The sequence below is a fragment of the Phaethon aethereus genome (genome assembly GCF_964289735.1).
Source record: "Phaethon aethereus genome assembly, chromosome: 15".
Lineage (NCBI taxonomy): Eukaryota > Metazoa > Chordata > Aves > Phaethontiformes > Phaethontidae > Phaethon > Phaethon aethereus.
The window spans coordinates 6,028,664-6,044,307 of record NC_138591.1 but is presented as its reverse complement, the minus strand read 5'-3'; the positions used below and the strand labels follow the sequence as shown (position 1 = coordinate 6,044,307).

The window sequence follows — 15,644 nt, the reverse complement described above, 5'->3', positions numbered from 1 at the left end:
GGACCACTCCTGCCCCATCGCTCTCCATACCCCAATCCTCTCTGCACCCCCCTGAGCCAGAGCAGCTCTCCCCCCACGCCAGCAGCAGTGGGAGGAGGCATTTGGGGATGCTCATCCCCCTCCATCGCAGCTCTCCTGCCCACCCAGAGCCTGGGGCTGCCCAGTGGCCACATCGGCCACCCCCGACAAACCCCACCGTGCTGGGAGAGGCTGGAGAAGGGAAAAGGCACTTTGTGAGGAGCTGTGGGGAGGGAAAGGCCTCTCTGCCCTTAGGGAGTTGGGAAAAACCCTGGGGGCTTGTGGGGAGGGGGCAAGGCACCCGCCTCTGTGCCACACCGCTGCACACCCCGGGAGGGCTGTCACCCGTGCTCGCGGCAGCGGCTGCTGCTCCACGCTGTGGGGAGGGGAAGGGGAAGGGGAAGGGGAAGGGAGGGGGCCAGGGGCGTGTGGGAAAACCAGTGACTTCCCAGTCCCCGAGGTGGGGAGAGCCCAGGCCCAGAGATGGCGTCAGCTGGCCAGCGGCAGAAGGTGGCTTTTTCTTTCCTTATTTTATGAACCGTGGCTTACCCCTCCGTCCAGCGCCGTTTCTTCCTCTCCGTCTGCCCGCAGCCCCTTCGCTCCTCAGGTACCCACCTCCACCACAGCTTCACGCTGTCCCTCCCATTCTCCTTCCCTTCCTCCCATAGCGTTACCTGGAGATGAACCATAACTAACGTCTACGAATCCCAAGCTTCTCATGGCTCACCCCAAAGAGGTTTCTCTAGTCCCTTCTCAGGCATCACACACTTCCAAGACAAGTCTCAGGCTCACACAAACAACACGCAATGATGCCAAAAGAGCCAGGAGACACAAAGCCAGAGCAAAAGACTCCAGGTTCAGAGGTACGACCTTAGGAGAGGCGTGAACTTTGCCATACCTGCCTTAGCCAAGAGCCTTGCTGCTTCCAAGGACCGCATGGCCATACTTGACAGCTCTTTGCCCTCTTTGGTATTTATATATGCACGCGGATGAAAAGGGTTGTCAGTAGAGGAGGAGGGGTCTCAAGCAGCTTGAGCGAAGGGAAGCTTCAGGCAACACTGCAAACAAGACAGTGCTCCGACAAAAAGTTCCCCAGCTGTGCATTAATAAATCATATTGTACGGTAAATCGTATTGTACAATATTAATAAATATATTGTACATATAGCACATAAACTCAGCAAGCGTGCACCGAGACCCTGCGAGCGTATGCACACTTGTTAACGCTCTCGCCTCTCCCCTCCAACCAACTGCAAACTTATTACCGATCTCCCAAGATTTTATAAAAGGATCTTCTGTGAACGGGGCCAGAGCTTTGCAAGTGATGAGCCAAAACCAGATGGGACTTGTGCCCCCACCACCGCGGGGTTGAAACCTGCCGTACCACCGGTGGCAACTGGGGTCTCCGTTTGCACTGGGGCTGCCCCATGGAGCGGGGAGGAGGGGGGCAGTGAGCGCAGTGGCAGGGCCCCGCAATGGGCTGCCGAGTCCTGTCTCCTGTCTGCTGGGCATCGCAGTTACTCCTCACAGCTCCGTCACGGCTCAGACAGTGACGTATAATGACAGCGGCAGAGACAGGAGCCGCCGTGGTGGCAGAGTTCAGCCATATGTTTGGGGCTTCATGCCGAATTTGGTGTCGGAGTTGGAAATGGGGGAGTCTCCGCTCCTCTCCCCTGTGCCCAACTGGTAGCCCGTGTCCCACGGGTGGGCCAGGTGTCTTTGCAATGGTCACACTTCCACGTGAATGCTCCCAGGCCTCCATCAGCGAGCCTCAGAGCTTCCCAAGCGCCCCAGTTTCATGTCGTGCCCAAGCCTGCTCGCTGTGCCACAGCGTGACGCCGTGCGCAGGGCAGGGGTGCTGCTGGCCAAGCAGGACAGTTACCCCAGCAGCTTCCCCAGCCGTGAGCAGGGCCAGGCGCTGCACCACGACGGCACATCTGGCCGAGCACCCATCCTCACAACGCACCCCTCCCAGGCATGCTGCCGTATTAAACTTAGTTGAACAAATCAGTCTTGCTGGGAGAACGGGGCACAGAGCAGTAATTCATCTGTCTCTCCTCCCCACCGAAGGCGTCTTGGAAGACTACTGTGTTTTCTACCCCAACTTATTATCCTTTCACTCTTGGGAGGCAACTTTCCATCGGGCAGAACGTGTTTTCCCTTGTCACTCTCCAGCATCGCTTCTCGCCTCACCCGTGTTTTGCTAAGATAGAGGGTTTATTGTAAACTTATTAATTACTTCATTTCTCCTGTGAGGAGCCGGGAGAAATTTTCAGAGGCAGCCAGGATCTGCTATTGTGTTGGCGGAGGAGCCGAATGCGGCTGACGTCATGATTCATTTTCCCCATGACTGAGGAAGGCGACTCTCAGTGCCACGTCGCGCATATGAATCAGGCAGCGTTCCCCTGGCACAGCATGCCAGGCAATTCATCTTCCACCAGGACTTCTTCAAGCAGAAGAGAAAACATCAAACTTTTTCTATTATACTTCCCCGCAAAACCCTGTGGAGAGGAGAGTTGGGGAGATGGGGGCTGCAGCCGCCCCAGAGCACATGCTTGTCCCTCCACCTCTGATCAGTTGGGTCTGTAGCAGTCATTTTCCACGCCTGTAGACACATGAACAGGTTCCAGGGTGTCTCCAGCATGCATGGCCAAGCCTGCAGCCATTGTGAGCATCTAAGCTAACTTTCTAGCCTGCTTACTGCTACTTTCTCTCCAAGCTTAGGAAGTATGTTCCTGCTGATATCAAGAGGAAATCAATATACACAGAAGTTCATAACAAACTAATCTGGATTACAGCATGAATGAGACTTGCCTGGAAAAACTGAAATAATGACGTCCTTGTTCTCAAAGCAGTATCAGCATCAGACCATTGATGGGTGATTCGTTATCACGCTTTACACACGGGAGAGCGCAGGGCGAGCACAGTGTATATCCCAAATAAAGGAATCATACATCCAGCTTAGGAAGTGACACTTTATTCTTACGATAGAAGAACTGTATCCATTGTAACACAAAATGCCAGACTTCAGGGGGTGCTCCATCTTCCACGGAGGAGAGGAGGGAGATCCCCAGCAAGGTGTGCAGGTACCCACAACTTGGTGGCAGGCAGCAGGCTAAAACCAGAAGCAGTGAGCGCACCCCAAAGACCTCCCTCCCACCTTCTGCAGTCCTGAGATAACCAAGAGCATGAGTCTTGGTGAGGAACAAAAAAGCACGCCAGTGACATCTGAGCACACCACACAACACAGAGGTGTCAACACAGGTATAGCGTCTTCAAATGGCCCTTTACGCTTGTGCCTGTCTTCTGAGTGATGGCAGACTCAGGTAACTGTGTATCTTGAAAATAATTTCAACCCTGTTGAGAAATGACCTGTTTGCAAGAGCAGGAGGTATCCACAAAGAACCCGCTACTCACGACTGATCCTTCCCGAGGTCCCTGTCCTCAGGGAGCAAGCCCTTGGCTCCCATTAGGAGAGGACAACCACGGGGGCAGGAAGCACCAGCCTCCCGCAAGGGTTGTCTCTCTGCTGCGGCCCAGATTTGGAGGATGCTTTTGGGAAAAGCTGTAAATAGTGATGCTGTGGCTCCACAAACCAGCAGTTCCCACCATCTTCCCAGAGAGATGCTAAGACAGTCTGGGGAGCGACAAACACATTTCCCAGTTCAAGGGTGGGGCCTGTGTCTTGGCACAGGACAGCCCTGGGGTGGAGCTAGACTTGCCTTCCCACAGGAGGGTAACGGTGCTTTTCAGAGGAATCGGTGCAGTTTGGGAATCAACATGAAAGAAGGGGGAAGAAGGAGTTCCCTGCAAAACAGAAGCCACCCAATGCCACAAATTAAGGGTTGGAGGGGACAATTTGTCCTCGCTACCTCAAGTGTCCTGCCCAGGAGTGCTCCACACCTGGCTGGTGGCTGGCGGTGGGAGGCTAAGCGATGGTCTGGCGGCTGAAGAGATCGAGGGTGAGGGCACTGAGGAAGGCTGGGATGCTGTCCTGGCGAAGCAGGTGGAGTTCAATGAGCTCCCGGATGGTTCGTGAGAACTCGGTTTCCAGGAGCTGCATTTTTCCACCGGAGGAGCTGGAGGCCTGAGGGGAAGGAAGAACAAGGCCATTAATACAGCAGGGTTTTAATTCACCTCCTGAGACACAGGGGAGAGCTAGTGCCATCGCCCTGAAGCCTTTGGCGTGGATCCGCCTGTAATCAAGGACACGTTATCTGCTGCAGCGCAGGTGTTTGGCACATGGCATAGTCGAGCTGTTACCGAGTTCTGTATTTGCACCGTCCTCAAGCAGGACCCCTGTGTGAGCCTTCCCCGGTGACAAACGCTGCGTGGGGAGACGAGCGGTTCCACTATCCCGGAAAGCGGCTGCACAGGGGCCAGGCTCTGCCGACAGCGCTGAACCGGGGTGCCCACGTCAGGGTCACCGTCACCACCCCCCCTAGGTCTTGGGTGGCAGGAGCAATGCACAAGGGCTTTCTCGCCATGAAAACACTTATCCCTGAAGTCACTCGGCTTCTGTAGGAGGAAGCAGACCTGTTCCTAATTAACACGACTCCTTCCCAATGAGCTGCTGATCCACCCTGCCTCCCTAAAGTGTTTCTGGATGTTTAAATCAGCCCAGCAGCGCTTGGCTGAGAGCTCCAGAGGAATTATTCCAGAGATGCTCTCATGAAAATAAGGAAACTCAACATGTGGGAAGACATTACAAATCTCCTGTAACATATAAAACAAGCAGAAAAAAAAGCTAAATGCAAGACAGATAAGGAATGCTCGAAGCCTCTCCTGCCCCCGGAGGCAGGAAAGCTGCTTGTTTATTAATAAACAGCAAAAACATCACAGTGCAAATGCTATTTTTTCCCCCTGCCATTTTCCTCTTCAAAACGCTCCCGTTCCTAATTGCTCTGCAGCTCTGCTTCCCCTTGGAGCCGAGGCGGGGCAGCGCGGGCGGTGCCGGGCAAAGCTGGCATGCCCCGGGGCGGGCAGACTCCCATCCCAACCTACGGACGCCAAGAGCCAGAGCAGAGGACTGCCATGCGGGGCAGAACGTGGCTTTACCTGCCAGGAGAGGAGGGAAGCGCCAGGCGCTGGGAGCCCCGGGGAATCTGCTTGTTTCTCGTTTCATGTATCCAGGAGCCTGGTTACATTTGATTATGAACTTTTCATGTATGTGTCACCTTGGGTTGCGGAGAGCACAAGGTACCGAGGATGCCCCCATCGCCCCTGAGCCAGGCAGGGAACCTAAACAAGGTTTCTGCGTGGAAAAGTAAATTTGCTTTTGTTTAAATCTCCCCCACTCGGTTATTTTTCAGCAGCTCCAAAGGATGTTCAGTGCTTTAATCAACTGCTTACCGGAGCTACCCGACCTGCTTTCTGCGCATCTGATGTACCACTGGGCCAGATTAAAGAGGCGAAGTAGGAAGAGGCAGAGATGGCAGGTGAAGAAGCCAGTTGGAGGCACAGGGAGGGACGTACACCCGCAACCCAATCGAAGCCAGAGGCGCAACGCGAGGCTGCAGCCCAGCCAGGAGCTAGTACAGGGGCTGGGTGCTGTGAAAGCAGCTCCGGTTTTGTTTTGCAAATCCCCCCCCGATTCGGCTGATGGGAAGCGCCGGTTTTGGAGGAAGGTCCGAGTATTATGAATGCATCACTTGTGTCTCCAACGTCAGCGCTGAATTGGATTCATCTAAAATGGGAATTCAAGCTCTGTATGAATTACACACTGCCTCCTTCGCAGATTTAAAACACTCTTTGGGCACAGAATTAATTTTCTAAGAATTTACAAGTAAATCCATTAATTGGTTTACTAGTTTAATTAATTAAAGCGAGTTCCTTAAGAAATTTAGCATCCAGACCATTTGCTTGTGTTTTATGACTGCGGAAACGGAGTAACATAAACGTTTTAAATTTCCCTTCTACTTCGAGCTCACTGGCATAGTGGGTGAAGGCTACATTTGAATAATTTCTTTTTTATAAAAGAGATTAATGGTAATTCTCTCCACTATTCTTCATAAATGAAGTTTCCTTCTTCAGCAGAGGCAGAAGAATAACGTTCAGAGAAAGTTATGTGAACAAACATGTGCTTCTGAGAAGACTGTTATTTCCCACTGCATTCAACGGGACCATGGTTTCTCTCTGTTGCCGGATGGTCAAGAGAGGCACCGTCCTCCCTGCTGTGGTCTCCCTCTCCCCAGGAACTCCAAAAAAACAAAGAAACCTCAAAAAGCTTCCAAAACCCAGACATCTCACACAGGTTTATTATGATCTCTTCTGCAACAGGAACAAGGCAAGAAAGCAGCCACTTGGAAAAAAGGCAATTCTTCCTCTGCCGGGAGATGTTTACAGGCTAACTTTGAGGATGGATGCACTTGCAGTTCAGTTCATTCAATCTCACACTGCTTTTAAAAAAATATAGAAACTTCTTTTTTTTTTCCCTGGGAGTGTTTTAAAATTGCCATCATTGTTACCTTTCTTATTATTTGTTTTTATTGCTTTTTTTTCTTCACCCATTTGTTCATAATGTAGTATAGACTGGGATATATAGATAGATTTGGTGCTTTGAGTTCAACAGCAGGAGTACCTTTGCAGCATGTGCTTTACAAATAAAGTGATTATACGAAATAATAGCAATATGTTCCCATTAATTCACAGGATTTCTTTTCAAATGTCAGTCTGCAGCCTGCCTGGTGCGGCCGGGAAACGCCGGGGTGGGTGGCGTGGGAGTGGGAGCGAGCAGGGATTCGCGACAAGGCGGGGGGACGCGCCGCGGTGTGCGGGAGCGAGGACGGGGAGGACGCTGGAGGGGATGCTCTGCTGAATGAACGCTGCGGGCTCTGGTTGTTTCACGCCCTATTGGATCGATGCAGAGCGTACCTGCCACTCTAGCTCTAAAAACCAGATTTATGAAAGAGACAAAGCTGAAATTTCCAGCGGTTCAAAGCTGTAAGAGCGCCCAAGTCCTCATCTTCACAGTTCATAGCTAGGACTCTCTCCACTCATTTTTAATCAATTTTTTTTAATTAAAAAAAAGTCTCAACCCTCAAAGAAAAACTCTTGGGCACAACCCCTGCTAACAAGAACTTGCAGGCGACAGCACATACCAACTATTCACATGACACACTCCAGGTAATGCAATTGCCATTCACCCCGGTGATGCATCCCTGGGAATTCTAAGTTTAGATGAAGCCAAAAGCCACCCAAGCCCATCTAGGAAGAAAGCGTGAAGCTGAGGAGCCTAAACAAGTGTCACTGACCCACAGGGAGGGTCCGTGAGTGGAAAGTGGCAAGAGAGACCAGAACATATTCAAACCTAGCCCTAAGTGCTCTGCGCCCAACAGTATTGACACATCTCACTCAGAGCTACATCGTTATTGTGTGTTGTTGCTTTTAAAGACAAGTGTGAAAGAAAAAGCATCAGGATTTAGAGCCAAACCGAATACATAGGATCGAAGGAAAAGCTGATCCTATGAGTACCCCCATGCGCCCCGCAGCCAATGCATGGAGGAGTCTTTGGGGACCACCATCACACTTCACTCCCCCCCTCCCCACTGTGCTGAGCCAGCCAAGCGCAGCCCTTCACTAGAGATACAAATATTCCCCCCGTGCCCCCAGTTTCCCTAAGCACAGAGCAGCCCACGATGCTGAAGCTAAGTACTATGAGAATATCATCTCACAGGTACTCTTTACAGAGTATTGGTTTCTTCTAATTCATGGAAAAAAATCTGCCTGGCTCACTAAACTACTGAGATTCAGGTCTATGTTATGTTTTATTCAGATCTCAAATACTTGCAAAAGGAAAGATTCCAGCTTTCACTAAGCTCTGTTGCCAGTTCAGTCTGATTTAAGCCCTATCGGGACCTCTTCTAGAAAAGCAATGGAAATCAATCTTTGCCCCACGTTACCGCACGCTCGGTCCTGCTGGTGGGGGGATGCGACTCCTGTCATATATTTGAAGGGTGACACCCCGTTTTTCTCCTCACAGGCTGTGCTACCGCACGGAGCCATCAGATCAGTGGGCAGATTTCACTATATTGTAAAACCGAGAAGACAGGTCTGTTATTTACCACATGGAGATGTAAAATCGCAGTAGCTGCTCCTGGATCTGCTCGGAGAAAGGAGCCGTTAGTACAATTGTTTTTCCACAAGAATCAAGATCAGCTGCCGCCTGCCAGAAGGAAACGTCATAAAACTTCCCCTTAACCCTGGAAATTGGTAAATTATTTAAGCTTTAGAGTTTAGCTATACATATAAAAATCTCTCAAGTAACCACCAGCATGGCAGAAAAGCAAGTTGTTCTCTCCCAACAGGGACCATCTCAGCAAGGAGCAGACAGTGCAGAAGATGTGTAGGAGCAACAGGCACTCCCAAATGTCCCTGCTGGGGGATGGACCTGCAGCTGGCCAGACCGGCCTGGTAATGCCGCAACATATGGACCATAAAGGAGGCTCCCTCAACTGTTGTCACTTCAACGTAACATATACAGGGCTCTGACTGCACTGATTCTGCTGAGATGGCTCTGTGTCCCCATGCTGCGGTTGCACAGGAACACTCCCAGAAAACCACGTCCTAGCATTTACTTCTGGGCTTGTTCCACCAGCTGAGAGGTAGTTATGTCAAAAGTGTGAACAGTGTCTCCTTCAGTCCTTTACAAGCTAACATATGGTTCAGAAGTGCACTCTGAACTAGACACACCAATTTTTTAGTTTCTTGTATGCCCTTTTCCTCTTCTCTCTGACATATTTTCGTAGCTAAAAACACTGGATTCCCTAACTCTGCCTTCAAAAGTTCCATCAGCTATCAACTGGCATGCAGTGTGACTTCAGTCATGCAAAGGATGCTTCTTGAAGAATACTAGTTGAGCATAAGAGCCAATGTCCTGTAGGCCTTCAGACTCTGGAGTAAGATAGAAAAGAGGGTGGTTGCATGCCCCAAGGAGAAGGCTGACGTGGGGATGTGGTATCATGAGAAAACATGGGGTAGAAATGCAGAAAAAAAGAAGAGGGTTTCAGAATTCAATACCACCTGATCATCTCATCTAGGGTCCCTTTCCCATGAAAGGCTGGACCAGACCATCTTTCAGGGTCCCTTCCATCCTGGGCTGTTACATGATCTCAGCTTAAAGAGGGCATGTTCTACCTCTGATTTCCACACTAAGAAAGCACAACTGCCTTCGAGGGAGCGATCCACACAGGACATGCGCTCCTGCATCTTCAAACACACACCCCCAAGTGATGGAGGTGGAGTTCCAAATGGTTTTTGGCAAGCTGACAACAATGATTGGTGGAGACTTGTGCCAGCCACAGCAGGCAAGAGAATTGTGGCTCAGCTTGAGAACCCCAATTCAAAAACCTCAGCATGAGGAAGGGTGAAGTCTGGGACTTTGGCAGGGATGCCAGTGTGGCTTTCCACCCCTTGGCACAGTCACAAGCCTTTGCTTTGCAGATGCTGCTTGGCCACGCTCTACGGTAGACAGTACTTTCCAAGGCTAAGATGTATTGGGGTCAAAATGAGCAAGTGAATCATTGCCCACTGACATTTACCCAGCGAATGTATCATGGAGGCTCCATCTCATCTGCTACGCTCCTTCCATAAATCACTGTCCATGCTGCATCTTCACACACAACTGCTCTCAAAACATCGGCAAAGAGCCCTGTGCGTGCCAAGGGAAGGGGCAACACAGCTTCACATCTGAGACTCCATGCAGAGCTTCTCCCTGCTCCACTCAGGTCCACAGGCCCCTGGTGTTATGGACCATGCCGTGGCTGTGTTCTCCTCTCCCTGCCACAGTTCTTACAGCCATTTCCCTTGTCCTTGTGGTATTCCCCACCCCATCTTAAAGCCTACCCTGATGTGGGTTACGCACATCCCCCCACTAGATCAAACCCTGTGGCAATTTGCCTTCATAATTCGAATCCCTCAGACCTCCCCTTCGCGTGGGACAGTCACCCCCTCTTCCCCAAACCTTCCCCCATCAGCAGAAGTCCTCAGGGTCAGCCATGCTGTCTGATCATCTCCCGAAACCTCTGCAGTGCTCTCACCGTGTGCACCACAGAGCCTCTGCCACCACGCGCTTTGGTGGTCCTGACAGCCCGTTGCCTCCCTCCGACGCCTTCCCTGCAGCACCCACCGCCTACCTCGGCACCCATTAATACACATAAACCCTGTCACAGCCCAACAAACCTATTTGAAAATATCTTTTAAGAAGCTGCCTGCTCTGACCTTTAAACGAGAAAATCCTTTTGTTTCTGCCTCTTGCTTCAGATGCTGAGATTTTTCTAAATGTCAAAGGCCACCTTGTCCACGTGCGGATGTTGAGCAGGGATGCGCAGATGCCGAGTGGGGTGGCACCTTCTCCGCAGGTCTGCAAAGGTGATAGATCACCACTCCGGGTCACTCTGGACAGGCAAACACACAGATGGGGTAGCCCACCAAGCACAGAGCCCCCCCCAAAAAACTGGAGTGCCCAGCAAGTATCTGGGGAAAGCACGTGTGGGTGTGGGTGTGTGCGCACATGTGGGAACTGCCTGCTGAAGTTATAACAACCTGAACACGAGGTTTTGAGATCTAATTGCTCAAACTTGGCTCTCTTGGGTGATGATATCATTATCAAAAACCCCCAATTGAGTTACGCCTCACCAATCAATCTCTCCTAAGCATCACGCACTGCTCAAATACCAGGTCCCCAGGTAGCCACTAAATCACTTTAATTAGAGCCTGTTCATTTAAAGTTAGAGAAATATTAAAAAACCAAAAAAACAAATTGTACCACAAGATGTGCTTACGACTGGAAATGTTTATGAGGTTATTTAGCGAACCGTTTACTGGTTTCCTTCTTCTTTTTTTGTGGTAATGGGCAGGTTTCAGCTGGCCTGACAGCATGCCTGCCCAAGGTAGCTCTCGCAGGATGTGCAGCTCTTCATCAATCAAGTCACCTACCTTTCACAAATGATCATTCCTTGTCTGCAGCAAAGTTTTTCCCCCTTTAATATCCTCTTTGTAACCCAAAAGAGGAAGAGTATTTCTTTATAATAATTGCTTCTTGCCAAGACCTCTGACCTCTGTGTCGCCAGCTTGCTATATAAAGTGAATTTATGAGGCAGAGAGGGATGGATGCCTGTAAAGGGCCTTCCAGGAAATGTAATGAAAAAGCTGCTTTTAGCTGCTGAGCAAAGAAAAGCAAGCGCCTGGCAATGCCAAGAAGAAAATTGAAAGCTGGGGTGGGATAAGTGAGAAACAGCCCTGCGTGCACTGAGATTTATAGCAAACATTTCCTTTCTCTTTCTTATTATTCAACATTGAGACGAACCACAGCCCCACAATGTCTTCTGCACAAGAGGTCAGCTCCTATACTTCCATCTTAATCAGAAACACGACCCAAGCACTGTGCGCACGAGCGACAAGTGATGCGGTCCTGGATGCTGCTCAGCAGCGGAGAAACACAGAGCGAGGCGTATTGCACAGCAGTGAGTTTCTCCCTACAGCTATGTGTTTTGATCTATGTGAGCTCTCCTGCACCCGATGTAAAAAGATGAAAAATGTAGAAAAGAGCAGGGACATGCGCTGAAGCACCTGCAGCCCTCTCGATGAAGAGAACCGGTTGGTGTTAATCCTGGGGGATGGTGCTCTGTGCAGTGGAGGGCAAGTCAGCATCTTCTCTCAAAAGGTTCCTCCTACAGGTTAATGCCCTTTAGACTGTCAAATGTGATGCCATAAAAATAAGATCAAAGGTTTTAAAATAAGGCAAGCATATTTTTTGATTCATACTATTACTATTTTATATCTGAATATTCCTATAGAGCTTTTCATCCTGGAAGACAGGTCTTTGAACTGCTGTGATTTCACCTATCACTGAGGAGCAACCCCTGGGGTAAAATGTGACAGCTATTATCAGGGTGCATTAATGTTACTCAACAGTTCAGGACAGACAGAGACAAATATATCCAATTTAAATCATAGGTTTGAAGAACTACTGCTCAATGTGGATTAACATCCATTTTCCAAAAGTGCTTTGAGAATTTTAAAGGACAAGTAGTGAAACTAAAATTCCCTGTTGCATCTGTAGGATGCATTCAGCCTCCCCCCATTATGCTGTAAAATGAACACCGGTATTGTCAAAGAGGGAAGAGGGTAACATAAATGATTCACCCCGTACCATCTACTTCTGCATCCACAGATTCTGACAGGGATCTCCAAACCAGCTATCAAGGAGATTCACCCTGTGGAGATTTGTTGAGGTGATACCCAGAAATGGTTCAGCTGAATACAAGACCGGTGAGACTAAATCACAGCAGACTATTCACATCACAGAGTGTCCTGGTTTTGGCTGGGATAGAGTTAATTTTCTTCCCAATAGCTGGTACAGTGCTGTGTTTTGGATTTAGCGTGAGAATAATGTTGATAACACACTGAAGTTTTTAGTTGTTGCTAAGTAGCTGTAGTGCTTATACTCAGTCAAGGACGTTTCAGCTCCCCATGCTCTGCCAGCGGGGAGGTGCAGAAGGAGCTGGGAGGGGGCACAGCCAGGGCACTGCCCCAGCCTGGCCAGAGGGATATTCCCTACCATATAATGTCATGCTCCAGTATATAAACTGGAGTTGGCTGAGGGGTGGGAATTGCTGCTTGGAGGCAGGCTGTTGATCACCATGTGGTGAACAACTGGTGCACTGGGCATCACTTGTTTTTGTATTATTATTATTATTATTATTATTATTATTATTATTATTTCCTTTTCCTTTGCTATTTTATTAAACTGTTTCTCTCACCGTGAGGTTTTTTCCGATTCTCTCCCCGCCCCACCCAGGCGGGAGGAGGCGAGCGAGCGGCTGCGTGGTGCCCTGCTGCCGGCTGGGGCTAAACCACGACACAGAGAAAGGAAAATTGCATGGGATGTCCACTCTAAACTCCTATGGGCAGCCAGCTGCAAATCAGAGCTTGAGGTCCTAAGTTTTAACTTTTTAACAGGCCTCAGGACTGCTAAATAATGTTCACCACCAAATGTTTATAAACATCAACTATGAAGGAGTGTAGATGAGAGCAAGGCACAGGGCTCACAGAATTTTTCCAACCCAATCCTATAAAAATCCAAACTATGAAATTAAGCCTTTAAAGTCAATACCTCATTAAAAGGCTTGGGATCTTTACAAATTGGTGTCTTTCCTTCGCATACAGGGAAGCCGTGCTGATCCCCGAGCCGCGGGTATCTCTGATCTACAACGAAGACCTTCAGAAAAAGCAGCCAAACGCACGTTATCCCAACTGCTGTCACAACCACGCGCTGCAGAGCTGGACCGCTCCAGCACCCAGGCTGCAGCTTTCCAACCATCTGTGAGGTGACCGTATTCGACTGGTCAAGCTGCAGAGTGAGTAGATAACAAGCATTAACAACATCTAGCCCATGTGTTCTGTCTAGTAAAATGCCAACCCATCTGTCTGTAACATTAGCGACTCCATAGAAGCCATATGCAGGAGAGACATAAATTAGGAAGAGAAAAATCTCCCTTTACTTTTTCTGAAATGACTCTGCAGTTGCAGCCTGCAATGCTAGGGACTGGCTGTTACTTAAGTTCCGTTTTCCCAGACACATCGCAGCCTCACGCAGCTCTCCAGCCCTGCCAACCAGAGGCAGTTTCTGGTCCGCACCTGGCCCCAGTGAATGTGGCGACTTGGCACAAAGGGAAAACTAGGTGCAACTCAAACCAGGTCCCAAACCTCTCTCCTAGGAGAGTCAGCAGCAGACAGACAACTTGAGGCAGACAGCAGGGATGGGCAAATTAACCCAGTGCACAAGAATCCCTCATTTAGACAGGGAACTCATGAACCAGCCAAGTTGCTTATCACATTCCTCTCCATCTCTCTCACTGGGAAGAGAGCTGGAAGCAATGGAGGAGCAGAGAACCAAGAACATGGACTTTCTGGAACATGAGAAGGGAGCACCTATGGGAGAAATGCAAAAAAATCATCTGTGTGGGCTTTAATTAAGATGGCCTAGTTCCCAAAGGAGGGAGATACTCCACTTGCGAACTGCAGTTGTGAGCATGAGGTCTGCAAAAGAACATGAGCAGCTAAGTTTGCAAAACCTTGCACCAACGACAGACGGCTGGAACCACGGTGAATTCTGATGGCAACTTTCTGCAAGCTGCCGTGTTGCCTGGGAGATAGTCATCTGCTCCCCAGAGCAAACCACCGCTCACCGACCGGCAGAACTTGCTGGAGCCTTCACCACTCACTGAGTCACACCAGGCATGCGCCGTTCCTCTTCTTAGCTGCTTCTGCGTCATGCTCCAGCCAGGGCCCTCTGCTCTCCCTTCCCTGGATTAGAGCAAATAAGCAGGAAAACCTACGACTCGCCCCAGCTAAAGTGCTTGCACATGACACAGGGTTCAAACAGGTCGGACAGACTTCAGGACTCGTCAGCTCCCAACTCTCGTTTGGGAGCTGGGCATCTAGTTTTGCAAGAGATGAAGGCTGAGTGCGCACTGGAACGGTTAAACGAGCAGATTACACACGCCTGCAAGGCATGTCTCACTGGAGCGACTGCTACTCTTCGATCCTGCAGACGCCAGCGTGTGATTAATATGTTTATTCTCCTCATCTTTTTGGTATCCTTCTGGAAGTCTTGTCATGGGCAGGGCAGACTGGAGGCTGAACAACTGAACAAGAAGATCCCATGACCAATAATGGTTCAAGAGACCATAAGTGATAAACTTAATGACAAGCAGACAATTAGACCTTAGACATGTGGCTGAAGGATGGGACAGTATATGGAGCATGCCTGTTCCCGGCTCATTGAGTTTGCAAGGCTTGTGGGGGAAGGAGTAACAGATGGACCTGATGGCACATTACAGCTGAAATTCTCACCATGTTTATTCATTACCCTCTTCCAGCTCTTGTTTGTCATAGTCTGGCACCCCAGGCTAACATGCAGGTTTAAGCCTTACATCAAGGAAACTGGTGACACATATTAGTCACCTCTGCGCAGAGACAGTGCTCTGCATTACAGTCAGTGCTACGGAGACCAAAGCCACCACTCAGCTAGGAGCAAGAACTGGTCAATAATTACCTTTTTGTATGGGACTATATGACTTGCTTATAGTTATGATCTGCCAAAGTGGAATTTCAGTTGGCTTTGGAAATAACATTAGTTGCTGTTGCAACATCAATAACCGAATTTCACAATCTTAGCGTGAGTTGAGGAAGGCGCTTTTATTGCTCTATCTTTTTTGCTGGCTCACATTTTCTTCGTTTTTCTTCATTTGAAATCGCTGTCATCAGCATGACTGTCAACAGGACCAAAGTGAGAATGAGCTGTCACTACCCAGAAAGTAAAAGAAAGAAAGGGAAGTTGATTTTGAACATGCAAAATGTTTTTCTTGTGTCTTCAGGAATGAATTTTAACCCTTGAAATCTCACAAATCCCCAATGTGGAAGCACATTTCTCAGACTGCATCTATAGCCACAAGTCAAGATTTACACTGGGGGAGAAGATGTCATTATTTAAAAAATTTCACCATTTCTTTCTCAACTTCAAGATTTTTGAGTGTATGGAGCTGGTGGTTACCAGTAGCTTCATTTGTGGAGTTACTCAACCAGGCTGGTAGTCCAGGGCAGGAAAAGCTAAGACCAAGATAG

The 15,644-nt window shown here is 49.3% G+C and overlaps 1 protein-coding gene across 1 annotated transcript in view; it reads right to left on the bottom strand.

The window, feature by feature from the left end:
• Positions 1-3,815: 3,815 nt before the first annotated feature.
• Positions 3,816-15,644, bottom strand: part of MAD1L1 (mitotic arrest deficient 1 like 1) — a gene marked incomplete at its 5' end in the record, with an annotated part of 375,295 nt that continues 363,466 nt past the window's right edge. Inside the window, one exon of the mRNA XM_082006803.1 lies at positions 3,816-4,104. Within this exon, the coding sequence (XP_081862929.1) occupies positions 3,946-4,104 (159 nt within the window). The 3' untranslated portion in view covers positions 3,816-3,945. The remainder of the gene's footprint in view (positions 4,105-15,644) is intronic.